The sequence below is a fragment of the Poromitra crassiceps genome (assembly GCF_964638095.1).
Source record: "Poromitra crassiceps genome assembly, chromosome: 8".
In the NCBI taxonomy this organism is placed as follows: Eukaryota; Metazoa; Chordata; class Actinopteri; order Beryciformes; family Melamphaidae; genus Poromitra; species Poromitra crassiceps.
In genome coordinates, this window is record NC_139629.1 from 6,921,318 (window position 1) to 6,939,925 (window position 18,608).

Sequence of the window (18,608 nt, forward strand, 5' to 3'; positions counted from 1 at the left end):
CATTCAAAGCCCTCCATGAGTCCATACGTCTTCCAATGGCTGCTCTAAAAAGGTAACTGCTCCATCTCACTTTATTTTATAATGATTTTTAATGATCATAATCACAACTTTTTATATTCCTTTAGTAGCCATTGAACATTACTGCCTCTTTCATATCTTCAGATATAGCATTTTCATTATAATTCTTTTGAAATTCAGCAGAGGCTTGTAATGAATGAGAAACTATCTGAAAGCACCTGGGCCAGATTGTGCACTGCATTTTGTCTGCATTCGTGGAAATAGAGCAGTTCTCTGCATTTTGGATCAGGTGAATTTACTTGTGTGCTCACAACTGATACAGGAAAAATGTACCATTACATTTTAATGACTGCATCTTGTAATTTAATATTTGTTGAGGAATTAATTTTCAGTTTATAGACCAGAGGTCTCTTTGTGCTTCAGTGACTCTGGGAAGAAGAAGAAAAAAATCAAAATGGAGACTTCTGTACTTATCTACCGTACTTACAGTAGCTATTATTGTTATTTCAAGAAAACTGGAGCGTAAGCAACAATTCCCAAATATTTGAAAACTGCCTGTGAGAGAATGATGCATTGTTAGAAGTAAGTTTGTGTGTACTGTCATTTTACAATTGTAATGGAATAAACTGCCCTTATACTGTTGTATGGATAGTGTTTTTTGTTCAGTGCTGTCAGATTTGCTGTCAGTGCGTGTCATGTGTGTGTGAGAGAGAGTATTTCTGAAAAATTTAATCTGCAATGAAATTGCATGCTTAGCATCATCATAGGCAACCAGAATTAAATAAAACAAAAGCAATTCTAGTGGGCTACAATCTATCAAAAGGGAGAATAATACATCTAAAAAAAACACTTTAGGCCATTATATTCGCATTAATATTGTATTGTTTTTATTATTTTAATTGAAAAAAGATGGCCCTAAAGAAAATCCTTTTTGAATTTAAAAAATAAAAACAATATAATATTAATGTTAATCACTTGTTGTTGTTGTTGTTGTTGTATCACTATAACATTATTATAAAATATCTTATTATAAATCTGAGCTCTGTATGCATGCAATTACTTTAAGCTTCACATAATTATTCTTAGTTGCGTTCCTTAATATGATTTGTACCTCAATTGTAGTCTTTATCATATAACTTTATTATAATATTGTAATTAACGCTACTGTTTCATGATGACCAGTATTGTTTTTGACACCACCCAGCTGGAAACACGCATGCGCAGCTTTGACAGCTAACTAGCGCAGGGCACCAGCCTCCATGACTTCAGCAGCCAGCTCAGCTCAGCTGATAGTAGCTAGTAGTTAACCAGCTATAGCTACAGTAACATTGTAGTGTGGTTTTCGATACTATTCAGCGTTATACTTATATTGACACTCCACGAGACAAATATAATTCTTACAAGTATGGCGGGTTTACCTTCAGGCTTTGACAGCTCTTCTTCACCCTGTCTTACAGTGGTGTAGCTAGCTAGCTAGCTAGCTAATGTTGATAGCATTGGATAGCATCAACGCTAGCTGGCTACAACTGATTTTCACAAGCTGGCATTGACATCTCACCACCAGCCATGGGAATACTTTTTACTAAATTATGGAGGCTTTTCAACCATCAAGGTAAGTGACGTTATGAGTCTGTGAGATTTTCTTTAATGAAATTGCGAAGACAAGGTAGCTAACGCTAGCACAGCTGGCTGTTAAAGAAAAGGCCCCCTGCAAGACATGTCAGCTGTGTCTGCTCTGCACCCAGTGCTTTGCACACAGCTTGCGTCCCCCCAAGTTTTCTACAAAATCCTATAGTCACTGTAAATGCATGTTTATTAACCTGGTCATTTCATCGTGCCTTTACTCGTTATTTTTTGTTTTGTTTTTATAACATTGCATTATCCATTATCACCTTCCAATTTTACAAGGTTTGTACAAAACCTGTTTACGGAGTATTTACGCTGAAAGGACTAGCGTCAATATTCTAGCTAGCCTGGCTGAAATCATTGCGAGTCCCATTAGGCGACAGTAGTACCGAGCTCCAGCCGTGTTATATTATTTATGCTGTCGGAATTTGCATCTAACGTGAGGTGAGGTGAAACCAAATCAATCCCTGGCTACTGATCCGCAGACAGTAAACCGATAGCTCATTGTGAAGCCATTGAAATATGAGTCTCAACACAGATCAGCGTTTGCCAAGCTCATTCTCAGACAACCCAGCATGGCTTCATCCACAATTTTAGGAGATCATGGCTACTGCACATGAACGAGCAGTCACCCATATCATTCAGGAGAACGCTTAGGCCTTAAGGCAAGAAATACAGAGGATGATTGACTTCAGAGTGAATCATACTGAATGTACTGCCAGTGTACTCATTTCACCTTATCCGTGTGTAGACAAGCTGATTGACTGATGGCACCTGTCAAAATGATGTGCCTGCCTGTCTATTTAACCTGTCCTTGTTAGACCTGAATGCCAGTAGCACTGATGATAGTCACAGCCTGAAACGTTTGCTGCCTTTTAAACCCACCTTTTCTTTTTTGCACTGTTTTGTTTTGCACTATATATGTGAAAATAAAGTAAGTCTATTTGCTTGATCTCAGCCTCTGGACCTCCTCTGTGGCTTTTATAGCCCTGTTACATCTGGTTTGCGGGTATTCCCATTGACCTCTATTGTAAGTACTTTTTTAGATGCCTTTTGTCGGCACAGTCTCACAGCCCCTTCCCTACTTAGACATACAACATACATGTCTCTTCATGCCTGGTTTCTCAAACAAAGTTAAAAGTCCCACCAGCCATTTCAGTTGCATGATGTGACACAAAAGCAACAACAACTGGTTTGAGTTGGGATGTAGGTCATCAGTTCGACATGACTTATAGTGTTTTTGGTTTTGATATTACTGTATACATACATATACTCATACTCTCACTATCTGGTTTGTATAAAAAATTGTACATTACAGAGTGTGTCAAATAAAAGGGTTTGTTGTTACCTAAAAAGTTTAAACCTTAAGCGATGTTCAGTTGTTAAGTGTCGGAATGTCTGATAAACATTTTTATTCAATTGTTTTTATTAGCTTTTCAAACATTCACATATCAACATTATACCAACATCCCACTCACTCCACTCCCCTGGGAGACTGGCTAACCTGATCAACATTTTTGACATAATTTCTCTCAGGCATTAGGCATAGATGTAGGTCATTTGTTGGTGGCTGGCAACCGTGGCATCATTGTCAGGCTAGTCATACCATCATCCAGTAGCCGATCTATTGGACCTCTGCTGTGTTCAGCTCCTATCTGCTTCCCTCCCTCCAGTTCATAGTGTCTTTAAGGCTTTTATTGGTAGCCCTGGTTTTTGTCCCAGCTGTGCTTCCACGTCTCAGGAAATCTTGTTAGACTGGAGGCGTTTCATGGGTGTCTGTCTGTCTAATAGGAATGCAAGAACAAACCTTAAGGCTGTTCCCTGTTCTTGGAGAAGATTAGAATATGCACATCCCCAGAGTTCTTGAAAAACTGGTGCTGGACACACACAAATGCAAAACACGGTTTGCTTGTTGGAGGGGAGACTAAAAAGCACCGCACAGCATAATACAGTTTGCAGACATTTCATTCCATTACTGTTGCGTTGGATTGTAGTTAATATGCTGAGTCACCTCAGCCATTTTGTGTCTAAAAGGCGGGAGGTAACACAGGTGCGAACAAAACATTAACGAGGGCCCTGGCACTGGAACATCTAAATGGATTGGAAGTTGGAAACCCGCTTCAAAGTTACTTACTGCTTTTTAGACAAAAAATGGCTGCTGGTGAAAAAGGTCAATGTATAGGTAAAAGGTATTAGACATAGACAAGAAGCTAGCTAGGCTATAGACCTGCTGCATCTGGGTGACCTTTGCATCTGAAGCAAGATCTTAACGTCAGACAATTTTGGTTGCACAAGACTAACTTGTGACCTCCAAACAATGGTGACAGAGTAGTGAGCCATATGTGACTGCTTGCAATGTGTTTTGGTTACCCACACATACCCTATTTGCTATCTTCAGGGCTATTTTGCTCTGTGTACAACACTACAACATAGTAGAGCTGCTGAGATAAGGCGCACAACTTGCTCCTGTGAAGCTCTGGTTGCAAGCAGCTGCTTCCACATCCTCATCAAACAGCTGTAACCTAAATAATATGGCCGTGCACAGATGTGTTGTTTTATATAGGCAAGTATATGGCGGGGTTACCACTGATCATGGAATTTCTGGGTTATCATGGAATTTAATTAAAGAGGTATATTCCAGGTAAACTCAGTGAATTTTATACATTTTCTAAGGAAGACCGAGAACATAATTGAATTTCACAAATAGCAGTTTTGCTCCACAACAAGCCCAACTGTATTGGTGAAACCAGACACACACTTATGACTCAAAGTCCACAAACCAGTCAAATAAAGAATTGACTTCCCAAGTCTTTGGGACAATACCTGCTTTAACACAATAACAACCTGTCAGTTCTGGTGCAATTGTGCTCTATCCTGGTATGATCAGGGCAAAACAAAATGTATGCGTGCATGCGTGTGTACATGCATTCGTTGTCTGATGCAAAAAAAAAAGAAAAAAAAGTAGCTATAGACTAAACATGGAGATTAGGCTGATAAGATGTGCTTTAAAACACGTAGAGGCAGAATCTAAACTAAATCTCTTTCTGTTCCCGACCTCGTTTGGCTTGTCACCCCACTTTGACGTCAATTTGTTTTCCATCATGTAATAGTTTGTAATACTATGTTCCAAGTAAACGTTTGGTTTTAGACCACATTTAGGCTATTTTATGTATTTTATTGTGGACGGCAGCTAGAGAGCGGAATAGCCAGGGTGAGCCACAGATTAGTGCACAATGTGAGGATTTTATTTTCCCTGTGCAGGATATGTGTAGGTGAGCTAAGCTTGTATAAGGCTGCAAATTAATGCTGAGCAAACAATGACTCAAATTAAACGGTGAATAATGAAATAAAATTAAAAAAAGCTAAGTAGACTACAAATATGGGCTATAGCTGGTTAACACAGACCCCACAAATGGCCCAATTCCACCACAGGTAGTAGCGCGGTCCCGCTCCACTCGACTCGATAAATGGTCTCATTCCACCACTAAAAACTATCCCAGCCCGGGTTGTATTGGGGTCGAGTCGTGCTACTTTTAGTACCTGCCTCGTAGTGGTTCTATTCTGTGAACCCGGGTTCATACGGTGACGTGAAAACATTGTTGACGCTTGATTGGTCAGGCAGAATCATGTTTACTCTGTCTACTGACTGTCAATGCAGTGCAATGCTGGCGGCTGCATACCAGTTTAGTGGGCTTACCTTCTCTTCTGTATTTCCATCAGTCTTTTGTGTTGCTGCCTTCGCCTCCGGTGAAATAAAATCGTGGCGGGTGTTCAATTGTCAATTCCGCTGCTCAGGAAGCTCTGTAGCTGAGTGCAGGCTGCAGCGCTCCGCTAGGCCGCAGCGGGTGTTTGGTGAAGCCGCAGTCTTGCCTGGTGAGAGGCCGCGGGGTAGAGGCTTCACTCTGTTGCGCCTCTCCCATCCCCGCACAGCGCAGCGCATGCCTGTGAGTTTGACTAACTACAAAGTGATATCCATTCTCTTGGCCGGTCATTTAGAGGGACCAGTATTTCATAAACAGTTTAAAAGTTCTGTGGATGGATTTAATTGTAACGTTATGTTATAGCCTACTTCGGATAAGCGAAGGACAGATATGCGGTCGCTATGACGACCAGCTGTGGGCGGGGGTGGGTGGGGGCAGATGATCCGCGGTGGAAGCAAAACGTCCATCGGGCCGAAACGATTAGAGCCGAGTGGTGACGAGCTGTGCAGGGCAGTAAAATGTGGTGGAAATGAGCCATAATAGGCCTGCAGGCCTACAGCATATCACTGAACAGGCCACTGAAGAACTGAAGAAAGACTTATCTATTACTAAGGGGGGGGGGGTAACCTGTTATGGCTCTATCCAATTATGTAGATTTATATTTTGTGATTTAGCTGAGGCATTTGTGAAAACGTAGGATAAGTTCAGTTGTTTTATTCTGTGGTGATTTTGTTACTATATCATAATTATTATTATTATTTGTACTGATCATTTACTAGAAATTTCAGGTGACCTCAACCCCGAGGTTGGGAAAGCCTGCCTTAATTCATAGACCTTTAGGTTACCCATTTGGTCACAGCTAATCGCAACGACAACAGTCAATGTTAGTTTGGCTTTTGTCATTTCTGTGCTGCCTGTGTCACTTGAGCTGAAACATGGACTCATGTACATACGTGTAGTTCCAGATCAGAAAAGAGCATTTAGTGCAGCTGATGTTGTCGGCTGGATGGAAATGTTAGAAATTATTTATAGAAAAGCAGCCAGCACCGAGTTCCCCAATATCTCGTCATCTTTTACCCTTTCGCCTCCTAGATCTTTGGGATTTGAAGGATCTCAGTCTATTGTGCGGTCGTATCGCTGTGTCATCACAGTAAGCCAGCGATTCAGCCAAGTTGTCTCATCTTGTTTATACCTTTTCATAGGTAGAGCCTTCTTTTGTCTCCATCATTCTGCATGATGTTGCACTACACCTGGTCTGTGTTTTGATGGCATTGGCCTGCTCAGTGGAGCCGGCCAAGCGAGTGAGAGGGAGAGGGAGAGGGAGAGTTTCCTTCAGTGAAAGAGAAAAACAAAGAATCTGCATGAAATGTCAGCAGCTGCTGTTGTGTTCAGCCTGAGTGAGCAGGCTTGCCTAAGACCACCCACTAACTCATCTGTGACTGTGAGGCAGTGTAGTGTTTCCAGTGCCACAATGTCCCACTGATGCTAGATGTGTGAAATGGCTCAATTTGTCACTGAGAAATAGTGTCGGTTGAGCATAAAGAATGGCCGTTGTTTGAGGCGCCCAAGGCGGTTCCACGTTCCACATCCCATTTTAAACAAAGATTAGACATTGGCAGAGATTGTGTGGGACTTGTAGATCAGTCAGTCAGTCAGTCAGTCAGTCAGTCAGTCAGTCACTGTTTGGTATTTTGAATTCTTTGTGTCTTCTTTTACCTTTTCAGAGCACAAGGTTATTATTGTGGGCCTGGACAATGCTGGGAAGACCACGATTCTTTATCAGTTGTGAGTATCGATATTGACCACTTTCAGTAGGGCTAATGTTATCGCAGTTCTATGATGTAATGTGAAACTGATGTTTCATGAGTGATACTTTGTGTGTTGCCTCTCTTTATGACGTAGTTCTATGAATGAGGTGGTGCACACCTCTCCTACGATAGGAAGCAACGTGGAGGAGATTGTGGTCAACAACACCCACTTCCTGATGTGGGACATCGGGGGTCAGGAGTCCCTGCGGTCATCCTGGAACACGTACTACACAAACACAGAGGTAAGAACACTTTGGGTGGGCCGACTGTGGGCCTCTCAGTATTTAGTCTGCAGTATGTAGGATGGATCAGAGGTGATTGTCTCCTGGGGCCAGTTGCACCAAGTGGTCTTACGACTGGTCTTAAGCGAAGTCGGTCGTAACTTTACGACCTAACAGCTACGCCGGTTGCACCAAGAGGGCTTAAGCCTTCTTTTCACTACGCCCAGGCGTAACTCTTACGCCTGGTCAGGAGGAGGCGTAGGGTCGGGGTGCCTGCCTGTAACAGAGATCTCCGTGTCTATCAGCGGAGACCTGCTGTAATTGAGTCCTTACCGTCATCGTCGTAAAGTCGCCTTTGAAGCATGAAGTTAGATTATAACGAACTAGTTGTGTGGCTTAGCCTTCCCAAATGTTGAGGGTCGTTTTTTAGAATTTAATACATAGAATTGGGAACGTTACATTCAATTTCATTCAGACTGCCTGACACTAATCGCCGCCGCCATTTTCCCCCGGGGCTTCTACAGGAGGAGGGGGGTGGGAGGAGGGAGGGTGTAGTGACGCACATACAGTAGTGGGTGACGGCGCGAGGCACATTTTTGGCCCAATCAGGGGGCATTCCCCGGCAATTCGCATTGCTACGACCAGCGTAGTTAAGACCAGATGTAAGCCCTATTGGTGCAACAGGCGTAAATCCACTCTAAAGAGTGGTCTTAACTAAGACCGACGTAGGAGTTACGACCAGGCATAGTTAAGACCACTTGGTGCAACCGGCCCCTGTTGACTTTAAATGCTTTTCTTTTTTTATACTTTATGGGGACATTCACACCAAAAGCGTTTTTGGAGCTGCCAGCGTCTTTCTGCAATTCATTCTCTATGTAAGGACGTGCTAGACGTGCTCCTCTTTTAATGAACGCACCTGGTGTTTCAGCGCTGGTGGCGTCTGTTGTTTTTGGAGGAGCGCTGTGGGCGTTTTTAAAGCTGAAAAAAGTTGAACTTTAGAGGAAAAGCGCCCTGCTCGTCTTTTTCACTCATCCTACCTTTTCTCCTCCCGAGGGATTTTCAACCTCCGCTGCTGCCAGAATTGTCAATAATCTGGCTTTCATGTTGTTACATCCCATGAAAGTGTCTAGGGGATAAGTGGTGTAACATAAGATAACCCAGGAAAAAAGTAAGAAAGCGGAATTACTGTGGTCCAAACAATGATTTATTTAACAACAAAGGTAGGTTCAAAGATAAGCAAAAGGAAGCAAATAGACTTCAGGGTGGCCAAAGCTCAACAAGTTTACCTAGAAAAATAACACTATATAAAATAAAGCTATACTGTAAACAAAAAGACATGTAACACATGTTGACAGTGAACAACATCAAACAGACAAAACCAGCTGGCTACCGTCCTTGTGGTCGTTGTGTTCTGATCTGTACTGCACGCGACTGCAGGGGAAAACAAACGGAGCGCAAAGAAAATGGTCCGTGCGCTGTGTTTTGTGCACAATGGAAGCGCTCTCAACATGATTTTCATAGCGTTCTTCTGACTGAAAAAAACGCTTTTGGTGTGAATGTCCCCTATTATTGCAAGATTTTTTACAGAAGAAGTTTTTACATAGATTTACATTGACTGTTTATACTTGTAGTAGCATTCTTACAATATTTATATATTATGTGAGGAGGGAAAAAAGACAATAATATACAACATCCATCATAATGATATTGAAAATAACGATACCTTAACACATTCACTGCCAGACGTTTTTTTTTTACTGTAGTTAGCTTCTGCCAGAGGGTTTTTTTGAGGATTCTGGCTCATCTTTCAAGACCCGAGGATTCTTTTCTGCTAAGATTTTGTGAACACACAATATCTCAAAAGAACTAATAGAATGTGTGCTTTCTCTGTCTAAAAGAGTTAGTTTGTAGAGTTAGTAGTTATGTAAGCATTAGCAGTTGAATACAGCATGGTTTCAGCGTCAGAAAAATTATTCAGAGATAAACGGCTTTTTGTGAAATTCGATAGAACAGTCACTTTAACCATTCATTTTTGGCATCAGTAAGAGTCAGACATCTAAACAATAGTTTTGAACAGTAATTTCCTCCATAACAGCAGGAAACCCCCCTCTGCTTCCAACTCCTCCCTCCGTGTGTGTTCTCCTCCTGCCTCCCTGGCTCTCCAGCGGGCGTGTCACAACGAAGTTGCTGCTGCCTGTTTGCGCGGCCGCTGTTTGAGGAAGTCTGGGTGGACTCGCTCGTTTCGTGGAGTTTTGGTTGAGAGCTTTGATGCGATTCTGGTCATATTTATGCTGCGTGTTTCAAAGTGTGCATCCAATCTATTCTTGGAACCCCCCACCGTTGCCACCGCTGTGCATCAGCGCGAAAGTGAAAGCGTTTTCGCCATCAATTTTACAGTATGAGAACGGCTTCCTCGCGCTTTTCCCTCCAGTTTTGGGTCGCCTCTTTCTACTGTGGAGAGACATGTCGCCACTCAGTGGGTCGGTAAAATAGATTATACACATTCAATACCTCCAATTCTGGTGTAGGAGACGTAAAAGGGTTAGATCAACGTCCCACCGTCAAAAAAAAAAAATCGATTTTTTTTTTTGGCAGTGAACCGCTGGATTGTGTTTGACGACTCAACTCGTCGTTGGCAGTGAACGTGTTAATAAAGAAAGGAAAAAGAGAAAAAAGAAAAAGAAATATTTACATGCATACACACACACACACACACACACACACAGATACACACGCACATCACTCACATACACTTCCACACACAGAAAACGCACACACACACTCACATCACACACACACATACACACATGCCTACTAACTCTTCAGTAAAACTCTTCGGGATGGAACCTTGCATAAATTGTAGGCACAGTATAAGTACTGTGCCTACGGCCTAGTGCAAAAACTGGCGAATTTAAAGTCGAGGTGAACCCGTTCGTCACGTGCATCTGAGTCCGTTTCAGACTGAAAACAAATTGAGAGGCGGACCATATACGTGTCGAGCATTTGATTTTACAATTCTGAGGACTGGCTTTGGCATCGGCCAATCCTGGCGTGTTCCACCCCCAAATCGGGTGGGATTCAGCGTGTTGTCGTGCTACGCGAGTGGGATCCGCGGAGTACCAGGTAGCCAGGCTGCTTTGTGCGGAGCGAGTGGACAATCCGATGCATGGGTGCTGCCCGCCCGCCTGGAAACTCCGAGAGACGACCCCTGACAGCCAGGGAGGCTGTCAGGCTCGGAGGCGCGCGCCATTATCGTTATAAATGTAAATAATATTCCTGGAATGCGTGTTACGAGCCAGTTACATTTCTTTGCATTCTTAGAGATTATAGTTTTTGTTTTTTGTTCATGTTTCTAACAATTGGCCAAGTTAGTAGTTAGTTTATGGGATAGGAATTCTGCCAGATGACAGGCACTAGGTGCCATTTTCTACTTCTTTTGGAAGAGAAAATTATCCTGAAATGATTTGATTGACAGCTGCATGTCGTGATATGATTGGTTGAAATGGGGTAGAAATGTGATAGTACTAGGTGACGTCAGCAAACTGTACATTACTGTTATCAATGAAATCTTGAAAAATGAACTTTTGATGTGGGAAAAAGTGTGAAAAACTAAAGAAATTTGACTTTTGTGATTTTTTTTGCATACATTATTAAATAGGTGCACTGCATACCCAGGTATTTGAACTAAAAAAAAGAAAAGTCATTTTTGGGTTCAGCTCGACTTTAAAGTTAGGTTGTCTTTTGTTAACTTTCCTTCATTATTTCTCCCCTGTTTTCTGATCAGTTTGTGATTGTGGTGGTCGACAGCACAGACAGAGAGAGGATCTCAGTGACCAAAGAGGAACTGTACAGAATGCTTGCACATGAAGTGAGTATCATGACATGAATAGTGAAACATAAAAGACAAAATACAAATTGTTTATATGTATTTATATGTATAAACCATGGACTGTAGCGTGGACATAGTGAGTATGCGTCACCCATAGGTTTCTGAAGGATTGTTCTGAAGCCAAAAGATTGTCAAGGCAAGTTTATTTGCCAAGCACTTTTAAAAACAACTGTTGTTACGAGTTAACCAGACTGCTGTACAGTGGAAAGATGCCAGACAGTGAGCATGCAATGAAAGAAACACAGTATATCAAATACAAGGAATAAGAGTACACATAAATCAAAGACAGGACAACAACAGGTGTGTATACACACACACACACACACACACACACACACACACACACACACACACACACACACACACACACACCTCTACGCACAGAGCACTCAGTAGGATTCAAACGCTAAGTAGCAGAAATTCATTTTTAACCTGGATTTAAAAGTGTTGATGGAGTGAGAGGTCTGTCTGCTCTCAGCTCCTGTTCTGAGATCTTTGGCTGCTCTCTTTGCATCTAGCAGTCTATCTGCATCGCATGATGTAGTTTTAAACTAGGAGGTCCACAACTTTCTTTTAAGGGGTTCAAAACAGGGAATGCCAAACTGGCCGTGTGGAGAGGTAATTTGAGAAAGGGCATTAAAGCCAAACTGTGGGGCATCCACTGTTGTGTCTGTTTGACCGTGCTATTCCTGCTCTGGATGATGCCCCTCGCGGCACTTGGTGCCCTACGCACAGTGCGTGGTGTACGTAGCCTACGCACAGTGCGTGGTGTACGTAGCCTACACACAGTGCGTGGTGTACGTAGCCTACACACAGTGCGTGGTGTATGTAGCCTACGCACAGTGCGTGGTGTACGTAGCCTACGCACAGTGCGTGGTGTACGTAGCCTACGCACAGTGCGTGGTGTACGTAGCCTACGCACAGTGCATGGTGTACATAGCCTACGCACAGTGCGTGGTGTACGTAGCACTGGCCCTGGGAAGGTTGTTCCATAATCTAGGGGCTGCAACTGCAAAGGCACGATCTCCCCTGAGCTTCAGTCTAGACTGTGGAATGAACAAAACGTCTTGTTCGATCACCTGAAGACCCTGGGGGGCATCAGTGGTGCAGAGGAAACATCTGCTAATCCATTCAAGGTTTTAAAAACAAACTGAGCAAAGCTTATGGGGAGCCAGTGAAGAAAGAGAGGCCAGCAGAAGTGATGTGGTCCCTCTTCCTGGAGCCAGTCAGAAGCCTGGCGGCAGCATTTTGGATTGGTTGTGAGCATGACAGTTGAGATTGACTAATACCTAAATAATATAGGGAGTTACAGTAATCCAGTCGAGACCAAATAAAAGTATAGATTACTTTTTCAAGATCATGGAATGAGACAAATTGTTTGATTTTGGACATGTTCCTAAGTTGTAAGAAACTGTCTTTTACTACTGATTTGACCTGTTTTTCAAATTTGAGGATCGAATCAAATATCGCATCAAGATTTTTGGCAGGCGGAGTGACATGACAGCTGGCCCAGGTTTTTGGTAATAATGTTTGTGGAATCGGGATGGCCGAAGAAAATAATATGAGTTGTTTTTTAAGGCAGTTTTTTAGATTCCTTAAAGTGAGTTGCTCATCGGGTCTTACGGGGAGGTAAAGCTGTTTATCTTCTGCATAACAGTGGGATGAAATATTGTATTTTTGAAGGATTTGACCCAGCAGGAACAATGTAAATGGAGAAAATAACTGGACCTAGAATAGAACCTTGGCGACCCCACAGGAAATATTTTGAAGAGAAGGTACCTACAGTATATTGACAGAGAATGTTCTGTTCAGGTATGTGGTGAGCTAGGCCAGAGCTCTGCCACCAATACGCCTCCATATCTGAGACGGTGACTGAATGATGGCATCGTCATCAGTGTCACTCAAAGGCAGCAGTGAGGTCTAGTGAGGTCTAATAGGAGCCAGATTCAAAAGTAGCGAGGAGCATCAATCAAGGAGTATCAATAATACTTTAATATTATTATTAATATACTTTATATTGATACTTAAAGCAGGGCTGATTCTGTACTAGGGCCATGAAACCAGATTGGAATTTCTCAAGGATGTTATTGTGTTTCAGATTATGACATGAGCTGTGACAGAACAACCTTTTCAATAATTTCAGATGACAATGGTCATTTAGATAATGGGTCTTTGTTGAGAATGGAGGGATGTAGGTTTGTGTGTTTTCTTTTACGGAGGGACTGGACTGCGTGTTTAAAACATGATGGAACAAAGAGCTACTGTATTAATAATGGAGAGGAGGCTCGGGCCTGACGGGCCAACTACGTCCAAGACACTTTTAACGAGGCTAGTGGAGATAATGTTGAGGCAGCAGGTTACAGACTTCATGCGGGAGGCGGGAGCAAGTATCAATTAGGACGGGTAGAGTTATGGATTCAAAACAGTGCAAGCCCAGCACATTTGTTATGGAGAGGGACAGGATGAGTCATGCTATGACGAATACTAGTAGTAGTGTCAACTTTCTGAGGATTTTTTTTTTCTTTTTAAGAAAAAATTTCAAATTCAGGAGTTGACTCCTGGTCCTCAATGTTGTTGGGTGGAGGGGGAGCAGTGACCGAGTTAATAGGGAGTTTAAGCGGTGACGTTTTAGGGACGGCGACGGGGTTCCAACAGGGTTGCCGTAGTCCCGGAAGCAGATATCACTAAGCTGCACGACACCAAAACACTACGGCTACTTCTTCCTGAGTGCTGCTGGCAACAGCAGACATGCCTATGAACAAAGAAGAAATTCGGTCAAATTAGCGGACATATTTAACAATTATACTCTTTATCCATACAACTAGCTCAATGGCCTTGTGGTCTGAGTGTCCGCCCTGAGACTGGGAGGTCGTGAGTTCGATCCCCGGCCGAGTCATACCAAAGACTATAAAAATGGGACCCATTTGCCTCCCTGCTTGGCACTCGGCATCAAAGGGTTGGAATTGGGGGGTTAAATCACTGTGTGATTCCCGAGCGCGGCGCACGCTGCCGCTCACCGCTCCCCCAGGGGATGGGTCAAATGCGGAGAACAAATTTCACACATTGTGTGACAATCAGTGGGCCTTTACCTTTACCTTTACTACTAATGATAGAATCGAATATACACGGAATGACAGTGCCAAATACGATGAAAACATGTAATTCACATGCTAACAGCTCGGCGTACTGCCGGGTACGTCAAACTACTCCTCCTCCCGTAGTCGGCAGCCAGGCTACAACGGTTGGAGGTGGCTAGATGGAGTCGCGCATGCGCAAACCGGTCTCGATGCCGTTGCTCCCTATTGCTTAAACTCCCTGTTAGTATTGAACCCGCAGGTTTTTGAGGTTCTTTGTGATGATAGGAAACTTAAAAGAACTAATTTGCTCTCGCCGTCTTGACTGCTTCCTGGTATTTGGCCAGATGGTCTTTCAGGATATCATAGAAAATGTTAATTGTATTTGTTTTCATTTGCGCTCAGCTTTTCTACAATCCCTCCCGAGAGCCCGCGTACGGTCATGAAGCCAAGGCTGGGCTTTACATTTAAATTTCTTCTGTCTAAGAGGGGCAATTGAGTCTATAATGGAAGAGCATTTTATGGTTTACAATGGCTGCATTGTTTACATTATGGAGAAAATCACCATTATGGATACACATATACTGTATATTAGTGTTTGGTTTTATGACAGATAGGGATGGGGCCGATCCAATATCGGTATCGGGTGCCGATATTATTGGCACTAATTCACGGATCGGATCGGAATCGGGCGATTGTTTTTTTGTTGAAATTCCAGCGCGGGCCGCACAGGGGGCGCTGGCCATAATTTGCCCATGTATAATAGTATCCTTCTTTGCCTTGTATATTTTCTTAATTTTGTCTGCTTTTTGAAAGGTATATTTAAAAAAAAATCTTTAATTGGCCAAATCTTTGCCTATACTGTATATTCAAGAAAAATATTGGTATCGGCATAATATCGGTATCGGCAGATATCCAAATTCAGGTATCGGAATCGGATCGGAAGTGAAAAAATGTGGATCGGTGCATTCCTAATGACAGAGGCCTTGTAAGATTCTTGTACTGTATACAGGCCAGGGTATCCACGGGGTCTTGAGAAGTATTAAAAGTTGATAAATCAATTTAGGGAAAATGTAAGGCCCTTAAAAAGTATTAAAGTCTTAATCATCATTTGATGAGGTATTACATTTTGTAGCTATTGTGCTGATTGCATTAAATGTGCATATGATATCATCTCATCTCGATCGCAGACCCCTGAATTGAATCGAAATCGTATCGTGGCAGACTTTGTGATATCAGCAAATATTGTGTATCCTCGTCCAAAGAATCATATAATATGTATCGTGATGAAACTTGTGATTTACACCTCTTATCGCTGATGTGACGAAAGTGGCGTTGAGTCTTAAAGTTGATTGAAAGGGTCTTAAAAAAGGTCTTAAAAGGTATTGAATTTAACTTCAGGATTCCTGCATATATACCCTTACATTCCCTTACCCTCTCCTCTTTCTATCTCTCTTATCTTATCTCCACCCCAGGATCTGAAAAAAGCCGGGCTGCTGATCTTTGCCAACAAGCAGGATGTAAAAGGCTGCCTGTCTGTGGCTGAGATCTCGCAGAGCCTCCAGCTAACCTCTGTCAAAGACCACCAGTGGCACATCCAGGCCTGCTGCGCCCTCACCGGGGAGGGGTGGGAACTGCACTCGCATGCATTCTTCTCTTGTTGCATCAGATGGGAAAATGTGAACTAATGTAGTCCTGGGGTGTGCGCTCGCTCACAGTGTTCCACTGTTATGTAGGAGAAGCGCTCCCCTCAATTGTATTTTGTGGTGTTAATTTGAAAAGGCAAGTTGTGCACTGCAGGCTTTTTTCTCTCTCTATAAAAACCTGCTGCAGTAGCAAACACAACATATGTCTAACTATCAGACTTTTACCAGGAACTCCCAGAAAGCACCTTGCTCTGCCAGAAAAGACACCATGCACTAACCTTAATGGAAAAATAGTGTGTGGAGTGGAATAGTGTTAATGTGCATTTACTGTGTTGATAGAATACACTCATACATGCAGGGGTATAAGCTTAATGACTCTGTCTCTGTCCCACTCTCTTCCACCTCCCCAAACCCTCTGACACACAGGTTGTGCCAGGGTCTTGAGTGGATGATGTCACGGCTACGTGTGAGATGATGACCTATATGACCTTGGATCAGTCGTGTGCCCTTGTGCTCTGTTCTCTCCACCTCCAGGCACGAGGTTGGGGGGTGGGGATCAGTTGATGGATGGCCCCTCCCCTCCTCCCCCATGAAGCCGACTTGAACTTGGCCAGACTGCTGCCAGGACATTATATTATTTTGTGTTAATTTATTTTACGAAACACTTCTGAACTCAAAACACTCAGAACAAACAAAACGTTACGTTTTCAGGAGGACATTGGACAACAACAAAAAAAAGAGAGACTGAAACAATTTACATTTCTGCACGGTTTTCCTTACAATGAAACAGAGGTCAGCAAAGCGGCTGACATGGAACTGTACACGGACTTTGACTTTGAGCTATGTGTAAGTCTAGCCCAGTGTGGCTTTGCAGTATTGCCGGACTGGCTGTGGTGGTTTTTATCGCCCCTCTGTGTGTACAGTCCAGTATTCACATTAACCTTGTGCCTGCGTCTTGGAGCGATGATGGCTGATGATGACTGGAACATGCAGAATTGAGGGTGAAATTACGGTATGCCCCTCATCCTTTTCAGCCCATATGAAAAAACGGTGAAATAAAGTGTTTTTATCTGTTTCAGGTGAATTGCCATGTGTCCTCAATGAGTGTTTCTTTCAGGCGCTGGATTGTTCTTTTCTTCTGTAGCATTTGATTTCCCTCAGTGGGATATTGTAATATGTTTTGAGAATTATAGTTTCACATTTCACTGTCATTTCTGTATAGTTCTTTAGGGGGAAGAAGAGCTCATGGTCTCCCAATGCTTTTCACGGAGCATAATGAGCAAAGCAGTAGAGAAGAGAGAAAGCAGATGGATTCAGGGAGAGAAGACGGAAGAGTCCACAGGTCCACAATGTGAACAGCAGACAGTGAGTGAACAGAGGAAGCAAAACCCCACAGCAGGAGGATAAAGCTCTGTGTGACTGTGTTGCCACTGTACCCTCAAATGTGAAATCTGTTAGCCAGCCACATATTTAGAAATACCGTTGCATACAACACAATTGCCATTATTGTTAAGAGAAAATAGAATAAATAGCCAAATGTTTAAGTTCCTTATACTGTGTTACACACAGTACGGTGGTAATCCTATGTCATCATAGTGTAAATCACTGACTAGGGCTGGGTATCCATATTCAGTATTGTAAGGTATCAACTGAAATAACTCAATAGGTACCAAGTAGTATTGAAACCTCTCCAGTCAAACGCAATTTAATGCGACATGTGATTGGCCCCCCACAGTGTTGGGGGTAACTCATTACAAAAGTAACATATTACATGTAATATACAGTATTACTTTTAGCAGTAACTCAGTAATATAATTTATTACCGTACTTATAGGATTTCAGTAATATTATACCAGTTACTTTGTCAAGTAACTCAAGTTACAAATTGAGTTACATTTGATTAAATCAAAGCACATATTTAAAAAAGATCATTTCCAATCATTTCCTAATCAAACTGTGTGTTTTTATGCAAATAACAACTATAGATGACAATAACAAAGGAAAAGAATAACATTTCGAACTTTGGATTCTTTACACTGATTTTGAAATTGCGGTTGAAATTATTTTTCGGGATGGTTCCAGGGCGGCAATATCATTCTGCTGCTGCGGTTGTTTTGGTAAAAGTAATGCAAAAGTAGTGTAATAAGTAACAAGTTACTCTACACAGAAAGTAATATTGTAAAGTAACTTATTACTTTCAAGTGAAAGTAACTAGTAATATGTAGTACGGTATATTACATTTTGAAAGTAACTTGCCCAACACTGGCCCCGCACAGCAGCAGCTACAACCCATACAGTATGTGGTGGTGAAGTTGAGTGTACTGTATGTGATGGAGTTGGCCATTCAGCATGCTGAGATGCCACCAAAATGTGCAAAAGTATGGCTATTATAAAAAAAAATATCAAATGATGTACTCTATTGGTATTGGTATCACCTTAAGGATAGTGGTACTGGTATTATAATTATTAAATGATACCCAGCCAGCTCTATCACTGACACATTTCCCGTTTTAATAACAACATAATTCTTTGGGCTTCTCACTTCATATTATCTATTCATTTGATTTGAGAAATAACTTGGAAAGGTTGTATCCGTTTGCCACCTATCCGCAGTGCAGGAGACTT

General features: G+C 42.3%; 1 protein-coding gene across 2 annotated transcripts; it reads left to right on the forward strand.

Moving 5' to 3' along the window:
* Nucleotides 1–1,299: 1,299 nt before the first annotated feature.
* arl5a (ADP-ribosylation factor-like 5A) lies at nucleotides 1,300–17,058 on the forward strand. 2 transcript variants are annotated; one of them, XM_083641659.1, is made up of 6 exons: nucleotides 1,300–1,630; nucleotides 7,070–7,130; nucleotides 7,248–7,395; nucleotides 11,159–11,242; nucleotides 15,813–15,964; nucleotides 16,410–17,058. In XM_083641659.1, exons 1-6 carry the CDS (start codon nucleotides 1,585–1,587, stop codon nucleotides 16,456–16,458), a joined length of 540 nt encoding a protein of 179 aa, XP_083497785.1. In that variant the 5' UTR covers nucleotides 1,300–1,584; the 3' UTR covers nucleotides 16,459–17,058. The 2 variants fall into 2 exon arrangements, with proteins under 2 accessions (XP_083497785.1, XP_083497784.1); XM_083641658.1 differs by having other exon boundaries at nucleotides 15,813–17,058.
* The last annotated feature ends 1,550 nt before the right edge of the window (nucleotides 17,059–18,608 follow it).

What these genes read in the sequence shown, in the direction of transcription:
- arl5a (XM_083641658.1), top strand. Translation starts at nt 1,585, where the DNA reads ATGGGAATACTTTTTACTAAATTATGGAGGCTTTTCAACCATCAAG. An exon ending in GAGGCTTTTCAACCATCAAG is followed by an intron (nt 1,631 to 7,069) that starts GTAAGTGACGTT and finishes TTACCTTTTCAG; the next exon opens with AGCACAAGGTTATTATTGTG. An exon ending in ACAGAATGCTTGCACATGAA is followed by an intron (nt 11,243 to 15,812) that starts GTGAGTATCATG and finishes TCTCCACCCCAG; the next exon opens with GATCTGAAAAAAGCCGGGCT.